The sequence below is a fragment of the Perissodus microlepis genome, chromosome 23, assembly GCF_051167445.1.
Source record: "Perissodus microlepis isolate ML-2025 ecotype Zambia chromosome 23, ASM5116744v1, whole genome shotgun sequence".
NCBI lineage: Eukaryota > Metazoa > Chordata > Actinopteri > Cichliformes > Cichlidae > Perissodus > Perissodus microlepis.
The window spans coordinates 2,894,170-2,919,411 of record NC_140482.1 but is presented as its reverse complement, the minus strand read 5'-3'; the positions used below and the strand labels follow the sequence as shown (position 1 = coordinate 2,919,411).

At 41.4% G+C, this 25,242-nt stretch overlaps 1 protein-coding gene across 1 annotated transcript in view; it reads right to left on the bottom strand.

The window, feature by feature from the left end:
* nlgn4xa (neuroligin 4 X-linked a) overlaps positions 1-22,276 on the bottom strand; it is a 112,946-nt gene extending 90,670 nt beyond the window's left edge. The window contains exons 1-2 of the mRNA XM_084922098.1: positions 21,803-22,276; positions 4,081-4,796 (exon numbers count right to left, since the gene is read on the bottom strand). Coding sequence (XP_084778224.1) covers positions 4,081-4,645 — 565 coding nt within the window. The 5' untranslated portion in view covers positions 4,646-4,796; positions 21,803-22,276. The remainder of the gene's footprint in view (positions 1-4,080; positions 4,797-21,802) is intronic.
* Between the last annotated feature and the right edge of the window lie 2,966 nt (positions 22,277-25,242).

The window sequence follows — 25,242 nt, the reverse complement described above, 5'->3', positions numbered from 1 at the left end:
CCAGCCCAAACCAGTACTCCACCTCCACCTTGCTGGCGTCTGAGTCGGACTGGAGCTCTCTGCCCTTTACCAATCCAGCCACGGGCCCATCCATCTGGCCCATCAAGACTCACTCTCATTTCATCAGTCCATAAAACCTTAGAAAAACCAGTCTTGAGATATTTCTTGGCCCAGTCTTGACGTTTCAGCTTGTGTGTCTTGTTCAGTGGTGGTCGTCTTTCAGCCTTTCCTACCTTGGCCATGTCTCTGAGTATTGCACACCTTGTGCTTTTGGGCACTCCAGTGATGTTGCAGCTCTGAAATATGGCCAAACTGGTGGCAAGTGGCATCTTGGCAGCTGCACGCTTGACTTTTCTCAGTTCATGGGCAGTTATTTTGCGCCTTGGTTTTTCCACACGTTTCTTGCGACCCTGTTGACTATTTTGAATGAAACGCTTGGTTGTTCGATGATCACGCTTCAGAAGCTTTGCAATTTTGAGACTGCTGCATCCCTCTGCAAGATATCTCACTATTTTTGACTTTTCTGAGCCTGTCAAGTCCTTCTTTTGACCCATTTTGCCAAAGGAAAGGACGTTGCCTAATAATTATGCACACCTGATATAGGGTGTTGATGTCATTAGACCACACCCCTTCTCATTACAGAGATGCACATCACCTAATATGCTTAATTGGTAGTAGGCTTTCGAGCCTATACAGCTTGGAGTAAGACAACATGCATGAAGAGGATGATGTGGACAAAATACTCATTTGCCTAATAATTCTGCACTCCCTGTATTTGAGGAGAATAGGACGGTTAACAACACGTGCAACTCTGCAGCCGTTCATGTAGTTACATTCAAACTCTGTAAGTCAACTGTGGTTTGTGGTTCCTCTTTGGATCCACAATCAGGACACATAGAGCTGAGCTAATTTTTATAGAGCACAAAACCAACGTCCGAGTGAAAACACAAATCTCACTATAGAAGCACTCTAGAATAAGATCAACCACACTCTGCAGGAGCTCAAACCACTCCTACCTTCCCCTATTTTTACAGAAGAGCCACCTTGATTGGACAAGACTCAGTTGTAAATCTGCATCTAAAGCAGGGGTGTCCAACTCCAGGCCGGTGTCCTGCAGGTTTTAGATCTCATCCTGGGTCAACACACCTGAATCACATGATTAGTTCATTACCAGGCCTCTGGAGAACTTCAGGACATGTTGAGGAGGTAATTTAGCCATTTAAATCAGCTGTGCTGGATCAAGGACACATCTAAAACCTGCAGGACACCGGCCCTCGAGGACTGGAGTTGGGCACTAAAGGGTCACTCTTAAAATGTCCACATTTTAAACAGAGAAGACAGATAGTTTGAAAGAGGAGTGAAAAAGGTCATCGATGTCACTCAACACTCAAGTCAGGACACCAATATTCATTCACAACGACAATAAAAACAATACAGCTAAGAGTTACTGGACAGGTGGGCATCACAGACATACATGTTTATAAGCATAATGTTAACAAACCAAGGATGTGCTATCCAACTTCACTCTCTATCTCTCAAGCCATAAGTGGTTTCTCACTGTTTGGCCAGTTGCCCTGAAACAGGTAAATCCACCTGTAAGCTGTAATGTGTTTGTAAATGAGGACTATGTGCAGGAGATCCTGTTTGAATCACCAGACTGACAATCTGGAGTCCGACACTCTGAGTTTCCCTCGTCCGCCCGGGTGTGATGAACTGCACAAACCAGATGTGGTCAGGACTATTTTATGCAGTAAAACAGTCTCATTTGCCAAGAACACTCAAACAGTTTATCACATAGTATCAGACTATTACATACATATTGTATGTATATATTAGTCTATACTAATCCATATCTTTATATGTCTGTGTGTGTGCGTGTGTGTGTTTTGCATGGAAGTGCTTAATAGTCCTTAATAATTTGAGATTAGCTCCCAACTCTGCACCAAAGTAGGATTGTGAGATTATCCCTCTCTTCAGCACTTTTTAATCTACAGCGTACTCAAGGGCTCAGACTAAATTTAGCATGGAACTGTCAAAGATATGAGCCAGACACACAACTTGATGTGTTTCACTGTCCTTTCAGAGTCTACAACAGATCTACAACCCCTGATCTTCATGACTCCGAGTTACACACTGTGCTTTTAGAATCCCGTCCAGAGACGATGCTGCAGAGCCTGAATTGTTGAAGTGCTCGGCTGGTACCATTAGCACACCTACTCCAAATCACAAGTACTCCTTCAAACAAGAGAGTGTGGAAAATCAGCTAATGTAGAAGTCTTCCACTCAAACCTCGTGCTTTTTAAAAAATATTTAATCAAACAGTGCTCTTGGTTAACAAAGCAACGTGGACTCTAAGCCATTTGACAAGAATTTCTGCATTTCCTCTTTCTTTGGAAAAGAAAAAAGAAAGAAGAAAGGAAAAATGTGGTTATTTCAACCACTGTGTGCTGACTGTCAGGAGACCTCACTGGCTGAGCCCTCGAAATCAAATTTGCCAAAGAAATCAAGTAAGTAATAAATTAATAGGTAAAAGGTGATCGGCGATTAGAATCTGGAAAAAAAAATCAGGCAACCTGACCAGGACCACCAAAGGACAGGTGTTGATTAGCTAATCACGGGCATACAAATGAGCAAGCATCACTTAAAGTATGTAAACAACAGTCGTGGGTAACTGGTCAGAAGAATCTGTTGACAGCTTGTGCAGGTGGTCCTCACTAAGCTGCTGACCACACTGCATATGTTTCACCTCTGTTACAGAGTTCACACATACATGTGGGAGATTCATTATATTTTGGTCATAAACTCAGACAACAACTAGTATCCTCCTCTATCTTTACATGACTTTCACCCAATAATGAAACTCCAGAAGTATCATATCTCAATAAAGACCATTCTAAAGTTTTTATCGACCTTAAGCAAACTGTGAGTGTTTGACAGGTTTGAGGTTTCTACCTGTGCTTTCTCAGGTGGAGAGGGGGCTGGGCCCTTCCCAGGCTCGCACTCCTGCACCTGCAGTGCATCCTCTCATTATGACTGTGCATTTATGAATCCACCGTGGTGCTAATTTGGCTCACTCATTAGTGCTTATTGCTGAGTTATTTGTCCCATAACCTTGTGCTTCTGTTTTTTCTCCCAGTTCCCCATCGGTAGCTCGATTCCTGTCCATGGACGATTTAAGTATGTTCCAGTAAGGAGTCACCTGAATGTCACACGTGACTCTCTGTGGATTTATGGATAAATCCAGTATAAGGTTGATTCAAAAATTTTAATGCTCTGTAATACTGAACAGGATGTATTTATTTATCATCACATCTTTTCTTGAAATGAAATATGAATGATAACATATGGAACTGGGTTAGCCAAAAAAAGATCAATAAATGGATTCGATGGTTAAAGATCAGTGTTATTAGCTAAAATTAACAGGTAGCGACTTTTTATTTCCCAGTTCATTAAATCATGTCATAATAACCATTGTGCTACTCACTCTGCTTTAAAGAGGTTTTAAAATGTGCTTTTATTAGCAGCTGACTTGCAGAATTATAATTCCTGTATATACCATGTTTTTGTTATATCAGCACAAAAAACAATTAAATGTTTTGTAGATGTAGTTAACTAGAAAATCACAATTGTGATTCTTTTTTAAAATATTGTTATGTAAATTATTTAACCTTATTACCCGGTGGATTCATGGAACTTTGAAGGAAATGTGGCGCTTTAACAACGTATATTTGAAAAGAGGATTGGGTCATTGCCCCGGCGCAGCACCTGTAGGTGATGCAGACCTGTCTACATCTAATCCAAGCTCATGTCTTCTATTAGTGGATGAATAATTCACTTAGTAAATGTCTTTCAGGGAACGGTGAAAGCAGTCTGTCAAGGAAAGAGCTGTGCTTTAGTCATAACACAATACAAAACTGCAGAATCATTACAAAATGGAAGTGGCAGATTGATGAGAGACTGAGCAGGTGTTGGGAGATGAATGTAAGTCTGCCAGAGGAATACTAAAGCTCAAATAAAGTGAAATATAAGCTGTACAAACACAGACACATGACAGCGAGCAGAAAAACGAGGTTTTCCTACCGTCCTCTGTGGGGACATAGATGTTCAGATAAAGGCAGTCCTCGCTCTGCTCCTGCACGTAGGTAACCACTGTATCCAAGTTAGCCGTGAACCACACGGGGAGCATATCATTGAGTAAAAAGCGGTCCTCTAAGAACTGAGGACAAACTGAAGGAAACTGAGTAGCATTCCTGATACCGGGCCACGACATGGGGGGCTCTGGTGGTTGGAACCTCCGCTCCCCCGTTGGGGCCATTGCATATGGAATCCCCAAATACTGCTCCACTGGTCCCAGTATCTCATTGGGCAATGTAAGTTTCACTCCCCGCAACTTCCCATAATTGGTGGTGACTACAGGGTGCTGCTGGGCTTGAACAATAGCTGACGAGATCAACACCAGCCCCATCCACGATAGAATGCTGACCTTAGCCATGCAGTAACACACCCATGAAAGGCCTCCAGATGCTGTCATGCTCCTTTTGTGCTGAGCCCGAGCCTGGCAGGTTGTGGTTTTGGTCCACGCTTGGGTCCTTGGCACCCCACCAAGAAGCTGCCTGCTTCTCCTCAGGATGCAAGTTGAGCACATGAGCCCCGGCCAGTCAAAGCAGCTTTCTCAGAGCTCCCCATCCCAAGACTCTGTGGAGGTTGATGGCTGCTGGGTAACTCTCACTCCCAGAAGAAAGCACTCTGAAGAACACTTTGGTTATCTCAAGTCCAGCTTGATGAGATAGATAGTCCTAAAAGAACAACAAAAAGAATGTTGAGTGTTTCCACTATGGCATATTTACAGTGTTATTGCAGTTTACCAGATGAGTCTGAGCAGATTAATCATCTTTAATTCAGCAAATTACTAGGGAAAAAATGACTTGGATATATGATGTGTATGCACACGTATGTTCTTGAGAGGGTGATCTTAACCTTGGTTATCTCCTAAATGGTTTTGTTGTTTAGGACGAAGGACAAAATTTTGACTTTAATTTAAAAAGTGTTCAAACTTTTATTTGAAATGATTTTCTGTGCTCTCAGAACATATTGTTTGGTTTAGATTTTCTTTAAACTTACCTTGACCTCACCCCCAACTGTAATGTTTCTATGTGTCGTTTTGCATCATAAATTGACACGTTAATGGTTTCAAAATGTTGCTTTTTAACAAGCAAAACCAAGATTCTTGTCTTATATTAAACAACCAGTTTGGGTGCATGTACCTAACCACATTTTGAGTGAAAGTAGCAGCAAATAGTGTAAATAAATATACTATAAAGTGTATACGAGTCTAAACAATTCTTCCTGTTTTCCATATTCCATCCTACATCCTGTTTTGCTGTTTTGTGTTGGTGGCCAGGAATGAAGTCAAAGTTTGATCTGACCTCTGCGACACTCGTAACTCTCTGCTGATTGTGTTTACATTAATTTGAATAAAACGTGTTAACTATACTTTATTATCATCATCATCATCACATTGGTTTTTGTTTTGTTAAAGTGACCGAAGGCATCAGTGTCCTGCAGTTATTCTGAAAACGTCTTCATTTTCACTGCTTACTGCCCAATAACTAAAAATGAGAATACTTTGTTGGCTCCAGAACAAAAGAAAAGAGCGAGCAGAGGACTGTGGAGGATTGAGACTGGTGGAAATGAGTCAATAACAGCACATTTTCTTTGGTGAGGGAGTTCTGGAAAGTTCCTGGAATTATAAATCTATCCTGTAGGCTCTGAAGCATCTCACTGATATTAATTCAAGGTCCTGTTATAGCACCTTCTTCATTTTAAACAATATAGTTTTCATATTTTATTGGTTGAGGAAAATCAGCTCCAATCAAAATGTGTTGATTAATTATCCTCCCATTAAGTGCCACTGAAAGCAGCCAAGTCAGTGATTCAATCTCATGCTGACCAGCACTGAGTCCTTTCTCAAAATGAAAAAACAAAACTGCATGAATAGATGAGCAGGATCTTAGTAAGAGAGTCAAAGTGCATGCCGATCTGTCCGATTCCAACAGCTTTACAATAATGATAAGTAAAACAGAACAGAGGGGAAGAAACTGTTGACTACGTAGTTAAGACAAAGACAAATGGCTGTACAGGCACCCTAACACTAACTGAGTGAATTTCCAAAACATTAACATCACAAAGTCAATCAGCCCTGTAATGAGTTTGGATGTAGTGAAAAGAGAGTATGTCCCTGATCAGCGACACTGCAGTGCAGCAAGTATAATTAAAATAATAAAAATTATAAAGAATTTTATAGTTTTCAACCAATGTTTTCATGTTTCAGGAACACTGTATATGCCTGTAACACTGTGTAACATGTGACTATAGTTGCCTGCAATGCACTGGGTGTCTGCTGCTGTGCTCCATATATATCGAGGATCATTCGTTTCTATGATCAGATTCACATTTAGTTTGTGAAAAGAGATTCACATAAATACAGAAAAACAAGAGACACAAGTATACACATTTGTGTTGGCAGCAAGTAGAAATAGTTTCCCTTACAAATAACTTCCATTCACTGAACTTACACAGCCAGTCCCTCAACATTTTAATGCTTTGAGCTCATATTTCTTTAATGCTACCTTTTAAATCTTGAAATGGCCTGACTCAGCGGTCCCCAACCTTTTTTGCTCCACAGACCGGTTTAATGTCAGACAACATTTTCACGGACCGGCCTTTAAGGAGTCGCGGATAAATACAACAAAATAAAAGGATGCGGCCAAGACAAAAACTGCTATTTTGTAAATATAATAATAAACATCAATTCACTGTGTAATTGTGTAACTTGCACCAACAACATCGAAAGTAACATCCTCCTCTCTGCCCCTTAATGCTCTCTGGACGCTATGGTAACGCGTAACTATTTCTTTCAAAATAAGACGCACAACCACAACATGAGAAAAGACCCGGGGAAACCGAGTTAACGACAAAAACCCTGAAAACCATCAATTTCACACCCGAGCCTCAACTCTCGCGGCCGCTGGCCCAACAAATAAAACACCTGAATACACGTTTACACCAGACACATGATAGCTGTGGAGGACCAGAAGAGCCATGGGCATCAAATTCATTTTTTAATCGCTGTATTTATTTAAACATTAATATATTGTTTAATCATTTCATTTAAATAAAAATTATATTTATATTTCAAAATGAATTTCATTAATAAATACTTCAAATTGAAAATGGATTTCACAAAAAAGAAATCTCAATAAAACCCTAATTTCAAGAAACATTTTTGAATTCCAAAAAACAAAACTTTTTAAAAATACAATTTAGAAAAAGTAAAATAAGTTAATGGATTTAAAAATCAAAGATTTATTTCTTACATTTAAAATTTCACTCCTGATTTTAAAAACCATTTCCACACTGCATTTTCCTTTGCTGTTAGCTCTTGGATCAGCTATCAGATTAGCTATTGCAGTTCTTATTTTGGTGATGCTTCTGGTCCTTGGAAAGATGATGCAAATTACATCTAATCCAAGCTCATTCTCATCTGCTCATTACTGCTACATTTATACACACCGTTAGTGCTGCAACCTACAGCCTTTAAACTCCTGATTAAAATGCTGACAGTAAACACATCAGTCCAGATGTTACCACATAGCTTTTGATACTTTTGAGTAAAAAGAATTAAAACAGGGGGATTACAACTGTCACTTTTGTCATTCCTTATACTGCTGCCCTTGGCCAAGGCAAAGACTAGAGATGACACTAAAAGTGTGAGAGAGAGAGAGGGTGAGAGAAAGGGAAAAAACCCACGGCTCCCAATAAGGAGCCAGCTCGCGTTGTTCAATTCAAAGAGTCGCCTCTAAGAGCCGTTTCAATCGCGACTGACACATCACTAATTTAGATTAATACTTGATAATTTAGCGCTAGCATGCTAGTTCAGCTGAAAAGCACGGGCGAACTTTTGAAATACTAAAAATGATCACCTGCGTCTTTTGTGAAAAGATATTGGTCACATTAAGAGGCTTCAATGGAAGGAAGCAGAGGAAGCAAGAAGAATGAGTTGAGTAAAGTTTGACTAATCTGACTGTTTTGTTTAACGTAATGCGCCTTATAATCCCAAAAATACAGTAACTTCCATTAGCACGTCCAGAAGTCCAAAGCATTCTGTACTGTACAAAAGATGCGGCATGAGAATGATTGACAATGGTCAATGCGCTTTAAAAAAAGTAAATAAAAAATTTAAAGCATACCAAATTGCACACAAAAAAAACAGTGAAACAGCGAGGCCGCGGAAGGTGGACTGCGTTACAGCGAGGGACCACTGTACTACATTGCAGAGTGCATAGGAATGAGTCTATGCACACATAAAACCATGTCATCTGCTAGTTCAGCCAGTGATACGCCAGAGAATGATAGTCAGTCTTATCTCAGAAACATGTGTCTCTTTTACCTTGAACTGCAAGGACAGCTGCTAATTCCTGCCTCTATTATACAGACTACTTGGATTTGAAGGGGAAAAGGTCTTCTGGACTACATGACCACAGTTGGTGTCAGCAAAAGCAAGACGTTCCTTCAGACTGATGCAAGGCTTCAGAGGATATGGGAACCCCAGAGTGGCTGCTCAGATGATGTGAAAGAGGTGGTCCTGCTTCTGTTCAGCTACTTTGAAGAGAAGGAGGAGTCCATGCTTTTCCATGTAGAAGATACATGTCTGGCAGATGAGGTGCAACTGGAGCAAGTGTCTCTGACACCCACTATTATTGTCTTTGGTAAGTCTGTTTCATAGCTCTCTCTCTCTCTTTTTAATTGCACTGTTTATAGAATGTCACGTCCTGCAGTTCTTATTAATATAACCTGTTAAATAATCTGTTCTCAGGTCAGTCTGCTATTACTTAAGATGATACATGCTGAGTCTTGATCGGAACCTCGTCAGCACAAACATATCCTCATTCATTTCTGCACTGTGCATCATGTTCGGGAGCTATTACAACTTTAACATCCATTATCTGAGCTGGCTTCCACTCTGGAGGTTCTTCAAAGGTGAGCAAATATGTCTTTCTTATTTCTCAGACCTGAGAATCTCGCGTTACAACAATTGTAATTGAGACTCTGGAATCCAGGTCTGGCTCTGAGTCTTGGCTGGGTTTGGACCCGGATTCAGACTGTTTTTATAAAATAACAGTCTGAATCTGGGTCCAAGCCTGGCTAAGACTCAGGGCCAGACCAAGACTTAGCTGACATCTGACTACCTATAACCTTTGCGCTGGATTTTTAAAATGCAAAAGTGTGATTTATCACTGCAACAGACACATGTTTTTGACCATGCAGTGTTCACTTCCCAAAGCATTTTGGTTATATTTTAACTTGAATTTGGGGAAACCAATTGTTATGGTAAATGGCCTGTATTTGTACAGCGCTTTTCTAGTCCCTAAGGACCCCAAAGCGCTTTACACATCCTGTCATCCACACATTCACACACTGGTGATGGCAGCTACACTGTAGCCACAGCCACCCTGGGACGCACTGACAGAGGCGAGGCTGCCGGACACTGGCGCCACCGGGCCCTCTGACCACCACCAGTAGGCAACGGGTGAAGTGTCTCGCCCAAGAACACAACGACCGAGACTGTCCAAGCCGGGGCTCGAACCGATTACAAGGCGAACTCCCAACTCTTGAGCCACGATCGCCCCGTTGTTGTTGCAGTTTGGCCATGACTGCATATATGTATGTACATGCTTGTACTTATTTTTTAACTGATCAATTAAAATGCTTAATATGCTTCTATATGATTTTATTCTACAGGTGTTTCTTCTCCATAAACCCAGAAAACGGAACCAAAAAAGAGAACAAAAACTCGAAGCGTCTTTCCAACAAGAACCCTCGAGTCCTCACAGGATCTCTCCGACCACGAATGGGGTTATGCCTGAATATTGACTCTTTGTGGACTGGTAGTTTTTACTTTGTTGAATCCACAATGTGTACTTTGAACCTTTTTCTGGTCAAGGGTCCGCCACCTGCTTGTTCCATGACGATGTTCTTGCTTTGAAGGAACGTTCCACAGTTTTTTTGTTTGTTTGGAGTTTTTTACAGTGCTGTTACTGCAGTGTTTATAGGTTTGTTTCCCCACAGGGGGCTTTCCTGATGTTTTGATATGGTGACACATGTGTTTTCAATGACCAGGGCCACGGTGGTGGTGACAGCAGAGTGCGTGTTATGCGGGATGGTGATTACGGTAATTTTCGCACAATATGTCATTTTTGTTTTAAAGTCTTAACAGGTTACTATGTAACTTTTTCTGGTAGAGGGTCTGCCACATGCTCGTGTCATGAAGATGGTTCTTGCTTTGTGGCAATGTTCCACAGTTTTATAGCATTTTGATTGAATTGTGTAACTGTTGTGCAAGTTGTTGTGCAAATTGTTGTGTAAGTTGGAAAAAATGCATCCAATTGTTGTCAATTGTTTTATTGATGATGGCTGCAAAATGAATTCCCCAAAAGTGATATTTTCCTCACTAGTCTTTTCTGAAGATGTGTTTTTGCATGTTTAGGTGTAGGCACAGCAGTAAGATGTTTGCAGGTTTATGATTTCAAATTTTACATTAAAACATGAAAATACAGCATAGTAATAGATTTTATGTATAATATACAGAGCAGCTCCATTTAAAATGCACAGTTTCACCATTGTTTTACCAGGTCAATTTAGTTTTTTGTTTGACATTTCCCTTTTAATTTTACAATTTATGGATCCACAATAAGCAATTATTACATGTAAAAAATACAGGAAATATTCTATGAATACACAACAATTGTTGTGTGAAATTAATTTCTTTTTTTGTAGATTTAACAGTTGTGTGTTTCATTCACTGTAAATCAGTTTACATATTTTCTGTTTTTTTTTCTTTCTTTTTTTTCCTGAAACCCTAAGGAACAACTTTATTACCAGACAAACGTGTTTCGGCTTGTGGCCTTCATCGGGGCTATTACAAGACACCAAACAGCTTGTGCTTAATTTAAAATAAAACAACAGAAAATAAAAAAAACTAATGAACCAATCAGCCACTCACACATAAACATAATCATTAATGGGGATGATGATTGTTCAAATAGGCTCTGGACCGAACCATTATAGGATAAGGTGACTGGATGTCACCTTATACATGTGAAAGTGGGTCATTCCCACAGGTGCACATAAAATGTAAACAAGATAAAAAATATACATAACAATCACAGGAACTCTAAGAAATGAATTCCATGAACTAAACAACAACAATTTGCATCACAATTTTTTAGAGACATTTTTTCAGAGACAAAAATAGATTGAATCACAGAAACTCATTAATAGCTAGATCTTCATTCATACCTTTGGGAAATAAACTCTTTAAATGGAATATCTAAAATGCCTCTCACTTTTTTCTGATGAAATTGATATAACCAGCTCTTTGACTGAGCTTAATGGCTTCAATGCCTATAAAGAATAAAGATGAACTACAATGTTTTTCATTAAAATGTCTTGCAACGGGGCTGGTTAAATCATTTCTCTTAATAGAACTTCTGTGTTTGTTAATTCATTCTTTCACAGGACAGGATGTTTTGTTGCATGCACACTGTATCATGTAGACCACATTTTTAGTTTTGCTGGTAATAAAGCTTTTTGCATCAAAAATCTTGCCACTTGGTTTTACATTTTTGAGTATTCTCAATGTATGGAAGAACCACAGTTAAAATGACCTTGTAGGTTATGAGTTACCAGGTGTTGTTTCTGGGGTTTTAGAATCACAAAAAGCTCAAATAACCCTATCCCTAATGTTTTTATCATTGGCGGTTCTTTAAAAATCGCCTGTAAATTCAAAGGATGTGCCAATGTTTTAAAATGATTTCTTTAATGTTCCTGGTTTTTGTTGTAATGGTTGTGCAAAAAACAGGATTTCATTTGGGTTTTGGAGGTTTCTTAGTTACCAGATAAAACTTTCTGTTTTTTGAGTCCACCTTATTTTCTGCAAATCTTGGCCAGTCCTCTTTGTCATTTTTATAACATCTTTTCTTTGCTGTAATTATATTGTTCAGGAATTTCACAAATGCATTTGAATCTAACGACTTGGCTTACAGGTAAACCTTTTTTGAGGCTGAAAACTTGCAGCGTGAAGTAATGTATTTCAATACGTAGGTTTGGAGTAAAGAGAGGTGGACAGATATTTGTCTTTTTTGGTTACTATTATGTCAAAAAAGTTCATTTCTTTACTACTATGATCAAGAGTAAAACATCAATCTGAAAAGTGTTCATTTAAAAATCGTACAAACTCCAATACTGTGGAGACTGATCCCTTCCAAAATAAAAATACATCATCTATGTACCATTTCCAAGACATGATGAATGGTAGAAAAGGATTTTTTTGGTGGTCGTATAAAATCTTCCAGATGGCCAACAAGTAAACAAGCAAAACTAGGTGTCATTTTCGTGCCCACTGAAATGCGAGAAATTTGAAGCCATAGTGAGTCATTATAAAAGAAATCATTCCTCTTCAGAACAAAAGCAGCCAGCTTAATTAAAAAATAAGTAAATGGTGATTTTGTAGGCCTGTAGGTGAAAATGTTCGACTGACTCTTTGTCTTTGAGGCTTTGTTGTTTTTTCTCAAGGATGTAACATCATTCATTGGTGGGAAGTATTTTTTTTATTTTTTATTGTTTTTAATTTCACCTGTTGAGAATGAAAAAAGAAAACAAGCAGAAGAAAAAGAGAGCAACATAATAAACAACATCACGATGATCTATGTGAATATAACAGTAAATACTAAATATTAAACATTATTGTGCAGCACGTAAGATCGACAGCGCACAGTGTGCTTTGAGGTAGGAGCCAAAAAGGGTGTAGTTTGTGTGTGTGAGCACCTGTGTGTACACCTGTGAGCATGGACGCGCTTGTTTTTAAAAGGTTCCTTCATGTAATGATCTGCTAGAGGGTGTGGGGGGGCCACAGCCCCGTCCTCCAGGGCATGAAGCAGGTATGGAGGAGATCAAGACTCCAGACATCCAGAGACCCTCAGAACACAAGAGACCAAGGAAGACCAACAGAGGGGCAGCTGCGCCACTGTCCCAGAAAGAGCTGAGGAGAGCCCCAGATGAGGGGTCACTCAGCAGCCGCGGAGCAGAAGCCAGGGGGGGTTGCAGTGACGCGCCCGTGAGCTCCGCCGGCAGCCAGCTGCGCCAGAGTGACCGAGCCCCAGACCGAGAGGCCGAGGGCACCCCACCCCCGAAGTGGCCCGAGCGAGCCCCAGGCTCCAGGCCCCGACAAGCAGCCACCAAGGAGTGAGCCGGTGTGTACCTGGACGCCCATCCCCGGACACAAAGAACCACCAACGCACCGATGTCTGAGGGCGTCTGCCACCGGCAGGGGAAGTGGTGGGGGGAGATAGGCCTCCATACCTTGGAGGGCCTGAGATGTCCCCAGAGAGGTGACGTCTGATACCCGACCTGACATATAGACACAGACATACAGGCACACACAGATACAAACATCCATTCCCACCCTCATGCTCTCATATGCACTTACTCAACACTCACCCAACGTGGAGACAGACATAAAGAGACGCTGTACACACAATCACACTCCCCAAGCGTACTCTAAGAACCGGGTCTAGGTACCCTTGCCCCCGGGAGGGGGAAACTGCACCCAGACCCAGGTGATGCTACCCTTTTCCCTGCGGTGGGGAGATACAGACCGCCCCGACTCCGCAGCAGCAGGGAGGCCCCACACTCCAGACCCCAGTCGGACGGCCAACTCCTCCTCCCAGCCCCCCGCTCCAGCAGGCCGCAGAGAACGGGGGTGAGAGAAGACTCCAAACCTCCCTCCTCCCGCTCATATGTAGTGTTGATGCATGTGTGTTCTAAGGTGCATTTAAAACCCAGGAGGGCATGGAGCTACCTGCCAGAGAGCAGCAGGTAAGCGCACAGCCCCTCCTGATAGCCCTCAATGTCTACGTGTATTTAAAATTGAGAGGTGGGCAACGACGCCAGGGGTGAGGTGTACACCCTGATGGTAATTTGGAGTCCGTGTAGCGTGCCCACCCCCAAGATCCTATATGTATGTGTAATGAGAGTGTGAGTAATATGAATGTCTAAGTTGTGAGATAAAATTGAGGTACAGGCAGCCAGAAGGGGACAGAGGGGGGGATGCCTCCCCTGCACCCTGGTGACACACCTTTACCCCAAGGCCCTGCATGTGTGGATGATTGTGGTGAAGCGGGAAGAGGGAGGCAGCTGGAGATGGGGAGGGAAGGAAGGGAGGGGCAAGTGATCCCTCCCTGGGGCCAGCTCCCCCGCTGACCCCAGTAGGCACCCCCATACTCCGCAACCCACCAGGGAAAGGGGGCCCAGGCCCATCCGGACCGGGGCCCAGAACAGCAGCGCCGCCCGGCCCCACCGAGCCCTGGACAGCCCACCCGACCCCACCACAGAGAAAACTGCACCCACCCCATCATCCACTCACCTTCCAGACTACACAAGACAATAGACGCCCAGGCTGAGATCTTCCTCGACCTCTCCTGTATCTCCCCCTCCTGCAGAGTGAGTTCCTGAAGAGAGGAGAGATCCTGCAAGATGTAACAGCCTCCCCCACCAGTTGAAGAGCCCCTCAGGTGGCTCGATGCACCGGCGGCACCCTGCGCCAGGACTGGGCCCCCATACACCCACCCGCCCACAACCCCAGCAACACACCAACCAGGACCCAAGGCCCAGCCAGGGCCCCAGCCCAGAGACGGAGCGCCCCCAGAACCCCACACCCGTCCCGGACCCACCCAGGGGCAGCCAGGCTACCAAGTCAGTAACCCACGTCCGTCAGCACAGACCCTCCCCTAGCCCCGCTGCACGCAGCCACGGGGAAACCGTCACCTAAGAGCCAACAGAGCCCTTAATAGGCCATGACCGCTACCCCGCGTTGAGCCCTCGGAGGAAGATGCTCCTGGGGAACCCCCCGACGCCCTAAGCCTGTCCCTACCCCCACACCAATCACAACAGCGGAGGTGGGACTAGACTATGACCCCCCACCCCCACTAGGTGATGGAGCTGATCAAAGGAGCCCAGAGCAATTGATCTGATGTGGTGGCAGAGGCTGTATCGAGACTAATGTAATCTAATAGATAATTTCTATATTGGTTAGAATTAAGATTATTTGTATTTTTCCAGTTCATGAGGACTGTTTTCTTGGCTATGCATAGGGCAGTGAAAACCATATGGGCTATATTCTTATCTGTAGTGACATTATCTAAGCTGCCCAACAAACACACTAAAGGGGAGGCTGGAATGTTACATTTCAGACACTTTGATAAGTCTTCACATATCTCGCGCCAAAACTTCTGAACTGGTGGACAGAACCAAAGACCGTGGATATAATTGTCCGGTGAGTTGGTTTGGCAGTGTGAGCAGTTGTTGGTAGACGTAAAGCCCATCTTGAACATCCGATGACCTGTATAGTGCACTCTATGTAGGATTTTGTATTGAATTAATTGAAGACTGGGATTTCTAATTAGATGAAAGGTTTTTAAGCAAATCTGAGACCAGAAGTTTTGGTCTAAGTTAACTGATAAATCCGCTTCCCATTTTGCAATAGGAAGTGATATTGATTCATCTGTTTTAGAAAGCATTCTGTAAATTTTGGAAAGTAATTTGGGGGTTTTAAGAGTAAGAAATTGAACCACACTTGGTGGTGTTTGTAGTTCAACTTGACCCGGTTTAAATTTCTTTTTTACTATGGATTTAATTTGTTGATATTCTAAAAATCTTTTCTTGTTGATCCCATATTGTGTAACTAGTCTGTCAAATGAAATAAATTCTGTTCCTTCTAATATATGTTCTAAATATCTGATTCCTTTACCACTCCAGTTTACATATCTTCTGTGTAAAGCTATCTACTGCTGTTTTTACAGGAAGTCCCTGGTAACCCCAGCTGCCAGCGTTTTCCTGTAAAAACAGCACTTTTTGTTTTTTTACAGTGATATATCTAAAGAAAACACACAAATATACATTTGTATATGTATTTTTAACAGTTAGTGCTTTTTTCCCTTTTAAAGCATATATTGTAATACTGCACTCAATAAACAAATCACCTCTGAGTCCATTTGTGCTTTCTTTCTTGCCAGCCACTTGGCAGCACTTCTGTTCACACAGCTGAGCCATATTTACTCTGATGGATGTTACAGATGAAACTCTGAGTACAGCTTCCAGGTGGGCATCTGGAAGCCCTGACCTGAACTTGCTTTAACAAGCAAGAGCTGGAATATCAGCAGCATGCAGTTCGTCAGCTGTCAGGTAGCGTCAATATCCAAATTCCCCAATCCATATAAGTCATCTCACACTTCTACTGAACTCAACAAAAAAATACTGGAACATCCATCTTTCTTTAAATTTTCTTCATTTGTCACCGAGTTTTCTTTTAGGTTTTCGAGAGCAACTTTACAAAGCATTCACAAAATTACGTTTAAATAATGATTTTTAATAATAATTAGTGCTGTCAGCATTAATCTAGTTAAAATGACGTTAACACCATAACTGCATTAAAGCGGCAAATCCTGTTAACGAGTTACCATGGATCACCCTGTGTGGGCTGCACGGTGTCAACGCGTTAGCACCGTTAGCTCTTTAACGATCCGTGGTAACTCGTTAACGGAGCATTAATGGATTCATCCTCAGCAGCAGAGGTGGCTCTTGGTCCTCGTGTCAGACAGTTTCATCGTGGTCTTGATGGTTTCTGTGACTGCACTCGGGGACACATTCAAAGTTTTAGCAATTTTCCGGACTGACTGAGCTTCAGTTCTTAAAGTAATGATGGGCTGTTGTTTCTCTTTACTCAGCTGATTGGTTCTTGTCATAATATGAATTCTAACAGTTGTCAAATAAGTCTGTCAGCTGTGCACCAACCTGACTGCTGCACAACACAACTGATGGTGCCAACCCCATTAAGAAGGCAAGAAACTCCACCAATGAACCCTGACAGGCTCACCTGTGAGGTGAAACCATGTCAGGTGATGATATCATGAAGCTCACTGAGAGAAGGCCGAGTGTTTGCAGCGCTGTCAACACAGCAGAGGGCGGCTACTGTCAGGAATCTAAATATAAAACATATTTAAAGTTATTCCTGAATTTTTTTCTTTGCTACATAACTCCATATATCTTGCTTCGTGAATTTGATGTGTTCAGTTTGTATCTACAATGTAGAAAATAGTAAAAATAATGAAAAAAACATTAAATGAGAAGGTGTGTCCAAACTTTGACTGGTAGTGTACCTGGTAATGCTGAGCATTCACTTGTTTCAGGTGCTTATAAGAGTTTTAAGGACTGGTGTCAGGCAGGATGGCCTCGTGGCTCTATGACTCCTACACCTGTACTTTCTTCCTCCCTCAGAGCTCTAGGATTTACCAGACCACCATGGTCTTCCACTACATTGCTCTACAAGTTCCCAAGGGCAATAAATCCTCCACCACAAAAGAGCCATAGTGTTATGTCTTCATCAGTGCATGCAGAAAACTACTGATGGATGAATTAATACAATTTTGGCTTTTCAAGCCACTACGGGTTACTTAACACAGGGAACCCATAAATAAAAACATTATACATGTTTGCATATAAATAATAAGGAAAAAGCATTTAAAAGTCTTATTAATGAAAATTATGTGAAATAAGCTATATGCCTTTGAAAATGGGCAAGGGCTTTTATTCACTGTAACATTATATAACTGCATATATACAACATATATTTAACAGAAGATGTATTGATTTTAGTGAGCAGTTGTTTGGTGTTTGACTACAACCGCAGGCTGTACATCACTGGCTCCTATTATGTTCAAGCTGCCTCGCATGGCAGCACAGGAGTCACCAAACAGTAAAAGCATGAATACAGCAAATGAAATGAAATTGTTACTCATTCTTAACTGAGGGTATATGCTTGTTTTTCTTATTTTCCCTTGTGTGTGTGTGTGTGTGTGTGTGTGTGTGTGTGTGTGTGTGTGTGTGTGTGTGTGTGTGTGTGTGTGTGATAAATTGACAGAGTTTATATTACTTGCAGTAATGGGGCATTTTATGATGTGTGTTTGGGGGATAGGGTGTGTTTGTGTTTTTCAAAAAAGTCCTTCAGATGGCTCGAGCTGAATACAGAGTATGCATCCATAGGTCTCCTTGATAGAAGCACACAGGAGATTCTGAACATTGTTCTGACTCGTAATGATTATATGAGATACGTCTTATGAATATCAATGAAGCCGCAGTCTGTCATTTGCATTTCAATCATCATAAAATGATCCAGTCAGGCACTCTCTACTCCTGTGGCTATCACAGGAAGTTGAACAGACATAAAACAATAGAACTGCAACATACAGTTGCAAGAAAAAGTAAATCTTTTAGCGTTGTCAGGATTTCTGCATTGATTATTAATAAAACTGTTCCGAGTTTCATCTAAGTCATAACAACAAAGCACACAATCTGACAAAGCTAATAACACACTTTTTTTTTTACAGAATCTCCACTTTACAGAAACAACCACTGTCTTTCTTGAACACAATGAGTAATCAGTAATGGATTACAGGCTGGAAAAAGTAAACGTGTCATTTCTCCAGAAGCTACTTGGATCAGCTGACTTTAGAGCAGCGCCACCAAAGAAATCCGTGCTGCCAAAATCAAACTGCACACCAACAGCAAAATATCACCACAAATTTAAAGAAAAGTGGAGGGAGCATCGGGGTTTGAGGCTGCTTTGGTTCATAATAAGTGAAGGAACAATGAATGAAAATGCTACCCACAGCTAGCTGCCTCATTTTAGACAGAAGATAACTAGTAGATGTTACATGAAAGAACAAGACAATAAACGAGCATATCACATGCAGAAAAAAGAGAAAAAATACATTTTTAAAGAAAATTCTAAGCTCTTTAATGAAGGCATCCAATAAATCTGAATAATCTGAAATATCTGAAGGATAAATGATCTTAAATCCCTCTTCACTGTAAAAGTGTCTTAAGCAGCAACAGGGAACGTGTGAAAGAGGCCAACGCTCCTAAAACACATACTTCCAGCAATCACTCTCATGTGCTAAGGCCAGATAGATAGATAGATAGATAGATAGATAGATAGATAGATAGATAGATAGATAGATAGATAGATAGATAGATAGCATGTCTGTTTTGCCCTATCCATCTCGCCTACTAACATTAAAATATTGGTTTTAAACCAGAGAAAGAAACTCAAATATGCTGTGATGTGAAGAATGTCTCTGTTTTCTCCTTCTTATGTTACACAAACATGATGAGTGACTCAAGTTGTTAGCTTCTTAAATATGTGTTTTTCTGAAGTATCCTTTACCAGGACGATGATGTTTACACCTGTGCTCTTCATCTCAAAAGTCATTTCAATATAGTTCAAAGATTTCATAGCATTTCATATAAATGACATAAAATGTTTGTGCTGATCAATAACTATTGACTGTGAGCATCAATATGACTGCTTAACACTAGAAGCACCAGGAGGCTAACTCTGATCCCTTGGCGAGTCATTCTATTAAAATAACTTCATCATCTCTTTTTTCATAACTTGTCTGAAGATTGGTTTAATCATCACAGAGTGATTTTTGAAGTGTGTTGGATCTCGATGCGCGGCCACCGTATCCTAGAGAAAGCAGACTGTGATCATTTTAATTTTGTAAAGAAACATTTCTCTGGGAAAAAGAACCCAATCTGATTTTTTATCAGCTTGTAATCGACAACATTAACTTTTAATTTCTTCTTCCTGATAAAGGCAGGCCCTTGCAACGGGGTGCAATGGTATGAATAGCAAGGAGGCTGCACTTTGCAAGAAGTCTTGTAATGGTACCATAACAATGCTGGGACTTTCTTCACAGCCAAGCCACTTAAGGGCCTGATGTCTGATTTTTTACATTAACGGTGGGTAACTCCCTCTAGCAAATTCTGCCAATTTATGGACACTCTGATAGAAAATGTACATAAAGGGTTCAAGATGTTTACAAGAAAGCATTCATACTTACTAGCAACCATGTTGCTAGCAGGTTGCCATAGACCTAAAATTTTCCATACAGTACTCTACTAAAAACACACACCCCATGTGCCAAGTAATTCCTGTTCCAGTTTAGCAGCAATGTGAGAAAGTATCCCAATTATGTAACCAATCTAACGTAAACATAACCTGCAAATGTCAGGGAAAAGACCACCTGCTTTGAGCAGCATGTGAAAATGCACTGACACTTTGTGTTTGCCAAGCTCATCCATGTTCATCAGGGGTGCAAAACATGAACTACCCACAGAAGCCACTGTGTGGTAAACTCACACTCCACACCCTCACATGTGTGGTAACATGGTGGCAGAACAACCACTGGCTAAGCATGAGTCGGGTCCATCTCTGTTTGCTTATTCTACCATCACAGAGGAGCCGGCCCTTTGCATTGGCCCCTGTGGACACCAGTGACACAATGAACTAAAAGTTAAGGTAGGCCTAAGCGCGTAGCTCATGCCGTCAACATGCAACAGTAAAACAACATTCTCTAAGAAAGATGATGCTGTCAAGCACCCTTCTTTGAACATGAGAGAGAGTACCCCCCACCACCACCACCACCCACACACACACACACACACACATCAGAATGAATCAAAGCTTTGCTAAACTGAAGTCTTGGTGTTTGAAGAATGTATTTCTTTAGAGAATCATATGATTATCAATTATAATCAATAATACTCCTGCAGACATGAGCAGCTTTCAAATGCAAAACATATGTTTCACCTAATGTTCACTCACAACATCTATTTTCTGGGTGTGTCTATGTTTTTATGGACCCTTTTGCACCAAGTTCACCACTCCATTGTGTGGTTCATGAATGACAACACATACAAGGTCATCCGTTTTTAAACCAGCAGCCTGTGTGGAACTGCAATCTGCTGCTGTTACGGAGCCAGTGTGAATGCCACAGATCCATTGAAACCACAGGATTAGCAGCGATGAAGCTGTAAATATCCACGCAAGAGACAAACCCCACTCAACCTTCCACTCTAACACCCTAACTGCCTTTTTTCCTGTTTTTTTCCTCCCTTTTTCTCAAAATCCACGTACAGATATCCACACCACCATCTTGTGGATGCTTCGATAGAGACGCACGCAGAGAAGTCCTGCTGGAAGATGCCCGTCTTTGTTGCATCCCATACACACAAGAGTTGTGGAAAAACGCGAGTGTGTGGCGTGTTGAAACGTTTTGCCACCTAGAGGGAAAAACGTTTTTAAACTGGTGGAATACATCCGCCTATCGTGTCGGCGCTGTCGCAATAAAGGTAACCGAGCTGTTCAACGGGCGCAGAGTTTGGTTTAAGACACGATTCCAAGTCTGCGTGTCTACACAGAAATACACAAATAAACAAAAAGTGCAGTTCGGGATTTGATATGTATGTTTATCATCTTCTGCATCAACCGACATCTTTACTGCAGCAAATCGTTTCTCTAATCAACACGTTCACGTGAACTGGAGTCTAATGAAAGTGCGCAAGAACAAGCCTGTCGTGCTGCGGGGTTTTCAGGTGAAAACATCGCCATGCCAGACTCCTAACAGTTTTTCCAACTGTAAAAAGGAAAAGCTTGATTCTATTAAGGTTACCAGTGTCTGGAAGAATTCCCTTTGGACTGTGCTATGTTGCGAGACAGCAGAGGAGGGGGTCAGCCCATGGAAACGCACAGACCTTCTCCCCTTCTCTATAAATCTACACTGTTATTTCTCGCTCGGGGAAAGCTGTGAGACTCGCCATGACATCCCGCCGGCAGCGCACTTACCTCAGCCTGTATCACCACCGTCTGACTTAAATGTAAGTCCCGACTTCAGGCGAAATACACACCACATAAGAAAAACGCGATAAAGTCCACGTCCAACCCGCTGCTCTGCAAATCCAAAGTAAGACGCGCAGTCTTTGCGCTCTGAAGACAGTTAACTGTACGTCCAGCATGTGTCTTTGAGACAGACTGAGTGTGTGTTTGTGTGCGTGTGTGTGTGTGTGTGGTATGGGAGAATAGAGATGCGGCTTTATCAGCACAGAAGATGTTTCAATGAGTCACTGCAGAGGCACTGGAAACGGTGCTGAATCTAATTGCTCTCGCAGACCGAGTGTATTGCGCGGACAAGATTAGTGATAGAGAAACCAGGTCTCTCTCTCTCTCGCTTGCCATTGGACTACACCGACTGAAATATACTAAGCCTGCAGCCAATGGATTGCCGCATTCTCTCCATCACCCTTAACCAGCCGCTGAGTTGTGGCAGCTCTGGCATGGAGCATGGCACCAGCTACTCTTCAAACCCGGTTCTGGGTGCTAACATCACTGCACAATAGCTCACAATCACAAGGCAGGCTTTGCACTCATGCAAATGAAAAATTTTGTCTTCCTATTCTTGTCATAGTTTAGGATAATCTGACAGGTTAGCACTGTCAGATTATCCTAAACTTCACTGTCCACTTTTAAATCACGTCTTAAATCCCACTTTTGGCTTTTAACCTCAGTGAGACTTAGTTTCTCTTGTAATGAAATTAGTTATTTAATTAATTATTTTACTTTTGCTTTTATTTGGCTTTTATTTATATCTTATGTAATTTTATTATATAGTTCCAATGTACAGCACTTTGTGTCAGCTGTGGTTGTTTTAAAGTGCTTTATAAAGGTGATGATGATGATACTGAAATCAGGTCAGAGAAACAAGACGTAGTGAATTTAAGAATAACAACGAAATGAACGAAATATATAATCAAGAGAAATAAAGATGCAGTATATTCGTGTTGGTTTAGTATGTGGGGAGCAGTGAAGCACACATGTGCAAGTGTTTATTGTCCAGTGCATAAAAGCAATGTACAACTCAATGTATCTGTCTGTGTGTGTGTGTGTGTGTGTGTGTGTGTGTGTGCACATGTGTGTAGTTTCTATTGGTTTTTACTTTAAGTCTGTTCATGTGTGAGTGACAAACTGCTGAAACAACAGCTACACCAACTGTGCTGAGTCCTTTGGAAGGGATTTGTGTTTCTGTCTGAACAGATTTTATTTTCATTTGTATTGTTGTTATGATAAATAACATGTCTGTGGTCCAAGTAATGTGGTCCTGTAATGACATAGTAACAACTACTGAGTGCTGGTGGGCCTGAACTTCAACATGTTGTCAGGCATTGTGGGTGAGGGGATCTCATTCCTTTGAGGTGCAATGTACATATAGATATATATATATATATTTACATGTAAATATATATATATATATATATATATATATTTACATGTAGAATATTTATATATATTAGGGGTGCAACGATACTCGTATCGATATTGAACCGTTCGATACAGTGCTTTCGGTTCGATACGCATATGTATGAACAATACAAAATTTTTAATTTATTTTATCAACTTTCCTTCTGACGATGCTGTCTGTGTTGAGAGCTCAGTGGATCTGCGCTCGACAGTGCAGCCTAGGCGGAGTAGTCGAACGCAGACTTACTGAGCGCAGGGCAAGCTAGCAAGACAGAAGTTAAGCTCTCCTTGCAACATGGCAAATTGAACCTCCCCCACCCTCATTCAGATCTGGCGTTTGGAACTATTTTGGTCTTCATGTGACGTATGACCCTGAAGGTAAGCGCGTCATGGACAAAAGTAAAACAGTATGTTGGATGTGCCACGCAATGCTCAATTACATGGGTGGGAACTAGTGTGTTAGCGCAGTTTGCTCGTTAACGTGTTGGCCGTCCAGCTCCACGCACGGGGCGATCCGCGGTAGCTCGTTAACGGAGATTTGCCGTGTTGTCCCGTTAAAGTCATTTCAACGAGATTAACGCTGACAGCACTAGTGGGAACACAACGAATATGACTGCACATTTACTCCGACATCATCCCAGTGTTGCCAACTCCTCAGTAAGGAAAATCGCTATTGGTTGTCCTAAAAGTCGCTATTAGTCGCTAAATGACGTCATCACCTAATTTGCATAATTGGTCATGCTAACGTAATTGTAACCTACGCTGTTGGAGAGAGAAATAACATCGTGGAACAGACATAAAGTGAGTAAAAAACGTCCTAAATGCATTTAGAATTTATTTAGAACTACAAATTAAATTTATTTTAGCAATTATTGTTTTTTAATGTCACAATTCCAACCCTGCTCCTTTATCCGGGCTTCGACCGGCAAAAGTGACCCGAAATAGGCACTCTGGTGGAGTTACTTTGTGTGTGTGTGTGTGTGTGTGTGTGTTTATAAGTAGTTTTAAACCTTGTGATCCACAAAACAGCATAACAGTAAAAGAAGAACTGACTGTGTTACAGTCGGTGCGGGATCTCATGCGCGGTTCATTTGCAGTTTGGACGCATAGGTGTGAACATCTCCTGCAGCTGGGGGAGGACTATCCTCCTCCCGTGAGCGCTTTACCACGGGTGAGGTGCCCACGGCAGCACCCGCTGCTTGGTGAGAGTAAGAGCAACACACCCTTTGTCAAAAAGTCGTCATAAATAAGTCTCCAATAACACCAGAAAAAGTCGCCAGATTTGTCGCTAGTCGCTTTTTAGAAAAAAAAGTCGCTAAGGGGTCTGAAAACTCGCTAAATATAGCGACAAAGTCGCTAAGTTGGCAACACTGCATCATCCTAGTGCAAAGACAAGTGGAAGCAGACAAAAACAACAAGCACGCATGCTACAAACTTTACCCGAGTCATTTAGACAGCCGTTAGCACAGGATTCTCCTTATGGGGACCTGATATGTTTAATATGCTGCTGAGAATATAGCCCAGAAGAAGCGTATAGTATAGCTTTTATTTTGGAAAGAGACATTTCTCTGTAATAAACTCTCTTTTCCAAAGATGAGAGATTTCTCCATCAGATAGATTTATTTTTTTTATTACTTTGTTGTTTCAGCAACATTAAATTTAAAAACTGTACTTTTGAGTTAAAATATATATTTATAATTTTAATAAATGACAAATTAAAAAGGCATGAACATTTTTTTTTGTATCGAAAAAATATCGAACCGTGACACCAAAGTATCGAACCGAACCGTGAATTTTGTGTATCGTTGCTCCCCTAATATATATATATCAGGGCCCTGGACTAACTTTTTGCCATGGGCGTACCGGTACGCCTAACTTTAAAAAGTTAGGCGTACCGGCACAAAAGTTAGGCGCACACAAATTTTATAATAATTTATATAATATAATGTGTTTTTCTGGATACACTGTGCTTTTTCAGCTTTCAAAGATTG